Consider the following 6,059-nt stretch of genomic DNA (forward strand, 5'->3'; position numbering starts at 1 on the left):
AATAGATGGACTAATAGATGAGGGATGGAAAGTCTATTGTCAGTTGAGCCCCTGCCCTATGACTTGGGGGACAGGGACCACTTTTCCATTAATGGTCCTCAGTGCCAGGCCTTCTGCCCTCTCTATGGCTAAAGGTAGAGCTCAAGCTCAGGTGTAGCAGCAAAGCCCTTGAGATTGCTTACAGGGAGCCCCATGCACCTGCTGTGCTGTGGGCAGCTGCTCTGGCCGTGTGGAGAGCTCAACTCTGCAATGCCTGCAGGTCCCCACGTGACCTGTGACTGGACTGCCAGAGCTGAAATGGAAGATGGACTTTCTCCTAAGATGCCCCACCTGCCTCTCTCTCTAGGTATTAAGCGCAGAAGCACGGAGCACAACTCCAGCTTGATGGTGTCTGAGTCTGAGCTTGACAGTGACCAGGACACAATCTTTAGCCGAGATAGGATGGACAGAGGGAACCCGAATGTTTCCATGAATGGCTCCATCAGGAATGGAGCTTCCTTCAGTTATTGCTCCAAGGACAGATAAGGGAGCAGCTGGGGAGTGGAAGGACCCACTGGAATCCACAACTCCAGGACGAGTCCCGGGGAGTCTAACTACAAAAGCCACTCTCGTTAGCATATGTTCCAGCTCCCTTCCACAGTGGGCTGGATGTGGCTCCACATAAAGACGTGACTTCTTGGAGACACAAAACCAAACCAAAACACACTTGTAGCTGGGAGGCTTCTGGATAGGAATAACAGCTGCATAGTGTGTCTGTAGGGGGCGCTATATTATAGTGACCAAACTATCCCCAGACACTTAGGGAAAGTTGAAGGCTTTCAGGAGGGCTGATGTCTCTCTCCTGTGATTGTTTTTGAGTACAACCATCAAATGTGGTTTCTCTGATAAGATCTGCCAAGTCAGAATGAGGCATGCACTCTCTCTGGGCAGGGAGCTCTATGGGCTGTGCGTGACACCCCCACAGGGCATTCCCCCACCCCTCGAGTTTCACAACTTTGCTATGTTCAGTGCCACCCATGCTTTCTGAAAAGCAGCTGGTGGAAGTTCATGAGCTACTAGAGAATTGTGTTCCAAGGCCAGGAGGCAACAGAAATGATGTGTAAGGTTGAAAGTTGTAGACAGCATTGAACATTCTTTTTTTTTTTTGTTGGTCATGGGGCTTGAACTCTGGGCCTAGGCGCTGTCCCTCAGCTCTTCAGCTCAAGGCGAGCGCTCTACCGCTTGAGCTACAGTGCCACTTCCGGTTTTCTAGTGGTTTAATGGAGATAGGAGTCTCACGGTCTTTCCTGCCTGGGCTGGCTTTGAACCGCGATTCTCAGATCTCAGCCTCCTGAGTAGTTAGGATTACAGGCGTGAGCCACCAGCGCCCGGCTGAACATTCTTTAATCATTGTTTTTCTAAGAAAAAAACCAACATCACAAGAAAAAAAAAACACAAAAAACCTCACAGAGGGCTCTCTCAACCCCATTTTACATTAACCACAGTAAAAAGTGACTGAGCAACTCTGTATATATCCCAGCTTCAGAAATACAGTCTAAAAGAAGATGGAATGGCCCTGATGCTCTGACCTTCTACAAGCACTTCCACAATTTGCGGACATAACGTATTCAGTTCATACATTTAAAAAGAAGATGTTTATCGAATGATTTGTCTACCACATCTCACTTTACTCATATAAAAAAATTAAACCATTTCCTCCCACAAAGAAACACCCTAGAGCAATTAACTGGAGTTCTTCCTAACCTGACAGGATTGGGTTCTGGGAGTCCTACCCACAGTCCTGCTGGAGCAGGAGAGAGACAATTAGTGTTATATCAATGTGGCCACACCTAAGCAGCAGGCTATTGCTTAGTGCTCTTGTAGCTTGTGGCACAAGCTAGGGGTTCTCTGTTGATGGAGCTGAGAGCAAAGCAATTTAACCACTGGGAGAGGAGGTTCCAGAGCAAACATTTCCTTTAGGCCCTTAGCAAAACTCAACTTTCAAGCATGTTTGTCATCTCTTGAAATGTTCATCCTCATGGGGCCATCTTGTTCTTCATTATAATCAACCCCTTCCTGGATAGTACCTAGCACCATAGATGCTATATTTTTCTCCTCTATATTACATAACAAGTGTAATTATACATTTTTCTATCTGAATTAAGCACTTACTACAGACTTTGCTTGCCACTTTTGTAGTTTGAAATGTGACTGAAAACCAGCACATATTTCCCTTCCCTTTACAATTTTTGTGGGTTTTGTTTATATTAGAGCTTTCAGCAAACTCAGCGTGTGATTTCTTTTTCTTCCCATATCAAGTCAAGAACTTTTTACCCTTTCACTTAAAAGAAGTATTTTATGGCTTGGGTATGGCATGTCCAAGTTGCCAGTATCACTACCTTGTGCTTTGGGACCATGGGTAAATAAAATAAAGGATTCTTGAATTCAGCACTGCACTGCTGATAACTGAGTTGGCCTTGAGTAAGTGACTGGTGGCCAGTAGCATATACAGTGTGGATAATTCACAAAGGGATAATTCACTCCTCAGGTGGATGGAGTAGGACAGCATGACTGAAAACTTACCAATTATGTAGTTCTATAATTTTCCATTTAATGTTTCTGGACCGCAATTGATTACAGATTTTAAAAAAAACTCAGAAAGTGAAACCAGAGTATGAATGGACCACTATATTATACTTCACTGGAGAATGGTAGAATAAAATGTATTCTGCGTATGCCTGTACTTGCTGTATCACTGGCTAACTTAATCCTATCTCAAATGTTAATGTAATTAACATTATAATTAACTGCTGTGTATTTTTGATATTTTGAATATTCATATCTCACTTTATAAGTTTAGAGTATGTCCTACATGATGATCAAGGTTATTGTATTTTTATGTGTAAGTGGACATTTTTGGCATAGAGAATAGAATGTCAAATGTAAAGTTAGAGCAAGGTGGTAAAGAAGAGAGTGAACATTCATCACTTTATGTGCAGAATATATACTTTTCAAATACATACTCTGTGAATTTACAATCAACCTGGAAAAGGAGATATTATTCTCATGTTGCTGATACCCTTAGAAGGTCTAGAGGGTATAAGTATCTTGCCCAAGCCCATAGTCAATAAGTAGTATGTCAGGGAATTAAATGTAAAGTCTTACTTCAACTGCACTGAGAACTGCCCCTTACAAAGGAGGAGGCTACAATGCTTGATAAGAAATGTACTCATTATCTTGCCCATGTAATTGTAACCCCTCTGTACAGTATTTTCACAATAAAAAACTGTCCCTTAAAGGGAAAATTATGGTAGACTCTGTGTGTGTGTGTGTGTGTGTGTGTGTGTGTGTGTGTGTGTGTGTGTGTGTTAATACTTGAACTCAGAGTCTGGGCACTGTGTTTTAGTTTTTCCCCTCAAGGCTGGTGCTCCACCCCTTGAGCCACAGCTCCACTTCTGATTTTTAGCTTGTTGATTAGACATAAGAATCTCACAGATTCTGAACCTTGATCCTTCTATCTTAGCCTCCTGAGTAGCTAGGATTACAGGCACCAGCCAAGTTCTGCCCTAAGGCTAAGTAAAAGCCCTTCTAATCTATCTAAGAGTAAAGGAAGAAGGGAGACATCACCTGCTTCCTATCTCTTCTTGTTTCACATGCTGGGCCACTTCCACGCTTAAGTTTGCAATGTGCTACTTCTGTCCCCCTTCTTCTGTCCCTAGCCATTTCAGCTGTTCCCTATGATCCTGCCACCCAAGAAGAATGTTCAATCTGGTGAATCAGAAATAAACATTATAGTAGTAGTCAGAACATGGGTCCCCTTGTTATCCCGTTTCTTATCAGAGGAGCATTCTCCCTCATGTACTGCTTACCTTTCAGGGGTTTTGGGAGGCAAAGCACTCTTAAGAGTCTTGGATAAATGGAAGAAAATGTGGCTAGAATGTAAGAGAACCCTTAGAGGGCTTGAGGGCTAACAAACACTGTTTGCTGGTTTTGATTCCATGAAAGAGAATACAAGCCACAACATTAACAGGCTAAGCGTGTTCATAACTTAGGAACCCCCTTTAAAATGGCAGTCATGTGTAAGTGGATGTATCACTCAACAAGCCAATGATGCTGTCATGGAGTGCTGGGAGGAGGAAGGACACTGTGATCAAGCTGCCATGGACTACAAAATCCTGGTTTTAGTTTTTAAATATATTATTTTCCCATGTGTTTACCAGGTGCCTCTTCCAATGTAATATCTGTATATATACATATATATATATATATATATATATATATATATATACACTAATCTAAATAAAGGCTTCTGTATTTCCGTAATACATTATGTGTGTGTTGTGTATGTATATATAGCAGTATATATATAGCAGAATATCTATCTATCTGTCTGTCTGTCTGTCTGTCTGTCTGTCTAGATCTCAGAATAGAAGCCAGGGCCTTCCAAATGCTAGAAAAGTGCACTGATCCTTGACCCAGCCTCTGTTTTCTTTAGGTTCCCATTCAGAGGGATATCCCTTAAGTATAGCCAGTTAGCTGTCACCTGCAATCTGTTTTCAGATGCCCCCTATCCAGAAGATGAGTTTTATGTTTTCAAATGGTTGAAAAGAATTAAAGTATTTCATGTCACATGGATTGTGTGAAATTCATATTTGTGTCCATTAATAAAGTTTTATTGGACAGTCAGCATTCATTCATTTGTATGTTACCTGCTGGCATGTTACAACAAAGGTAAGAAACTTGGCTGGATGCGGTGATACATACCTGTAATTGTAGGTACTCAGAAGGCTGAGACCTAGAGATAGATGTTTGAGGCCAGTCCAGACAGAGAAGTCTGAGGGGACTCAAACTTCATCTAACTAGCAAAATGCTGGATTGGTGTGAGGCTTCCTGAATTCAAACTCAGGTTCTAGAAAACTTTGACAATAACTGTCTGCAAAACCTATCTGACCCTCTGCCAAATTGATTTTCTTTTTCTACTCCAAATCTAGAGTAATATCCCTATTCTCTCTGCCCTACGGGAGACAAGTTCACAGTTTAGCTGTGTCCTCTCCTCTACCTAGTCTTCCTGTATTAGCAGTCTGCCCCCTGCTGGAGAAGACATGCAGCGCAGCCATGATGATCAGTACAGGGATCAGACTGTGTATCCTCTAATTGAGATCTTATCAATAATAAAACTAGCTTAAAAAACATTTGTTAATGGGTGCTGTTGGTTCACACCGGGAGTCCTAACTACTGAGGCTGAGATTCGAGGATCACAGTTTAAACAAGCCTGGGCAGGAAAGTCTGTGAGACTCTTATTTCCAATTAATCACAGAAAAAGCCAGAAGTGGCACTCTGGCTCAAGTGGTAGAGTGCTAGCTTTGAGCAAAGGAGTCCAGGGATCCAGGCCCAGAGTTCAAGCCCCAGGACTGGCAAAAAAAGAAAAAAAAAGTTTATTGAGGCACAATTCATTCAAGCAGGACATACGTGGAGTATAATTAGGTAAGGTTTCATGTATTTCTCACCTGCAAAACCATTGCCATAATCAAGCTAATGAACACATTCGTCACCCCCCAGAGGTTTCCTCATGTATTGTGATCCATCCTTCCTCTTGCACTACTGTAGATGAGCTTGAATTTTTTAGGGTTTTATAAAACTAGAATCATGCTCTATGTCTCCATTTTGGGAGTATTAGATCTTCAAGTAGTTCTTTTAACAATTTTAATGAGGAGAGTGCACTGGAAATGAGAGCAGGGCTACCGAAATTAGGTAAATGAAGTAAAGGCCTCCTTTGTTTACTATCCTGTAACAACTCTGGAGAATTAGTTTACTGAGAGTCCCAAACTGTATTTTCTTTTTGGCAGTACTGGGACTTGAACCCAGTATCTCACGTGCTTACTTGTGAATGGCACTTTACCACTAGAGCCACATTTCTAGACTGGCTTTTTGCTGCTATTTGGAGATAAAAGTCTTGTGGACTTTTCTGCTTGGATTGGCTTTGATTCTCCAAATTTCAGGCACCTGAGAGGGATTACAGGGGTGAGCCACCAGTGCCTGGCCCAAAACTTTCTAAAAAGCAAGTGAATCAAATATGCGTA

At 42.1% G+C, this 6,059-nt stretch overlaps 1 protein-coding gene across 1 annotated transcript in view; it reads left to right on the forward strand.

Moving 5' to 3' along the window:
* Kiaa0319 (KIAA0319 ortholog) overlaps nt 1–4,229 on the forward strand; it is a 67,811-nt gene extending 63,582 nt beyond the window's left edge. Inside the window, exon 22 of the mRNA XM_070024457.1 lies at nt 347–4,229. Within this exon, the coding sequence (XP_069880558.1) occupies nt 347–525 (179 nt within the window). The 3' untranslated portion in view covers nt 526–4,229. The remainder of the gene's footprint in view (nt 1–346) is intronic.
* The last annotated feature ends 1,830 nt before the right edge of the window (nt 4,230–6,059 follow it).

Source organism: Dipodomys merriami, unplaced genomic scaffold, assembly GCF_024711535.1.
Source record: "Dipodomys merriami isolate MVZ:Mamm:240054 unplaced genomic scaffold, mDipMer1.0.p SCAF_16, whole genome shotgun sequence".
NCBI lineage: Eukaryota > Metazoa > Chordata > Mammalia > Rodentia > Heteromyidae > Dipodomys > Dipodomys merriami.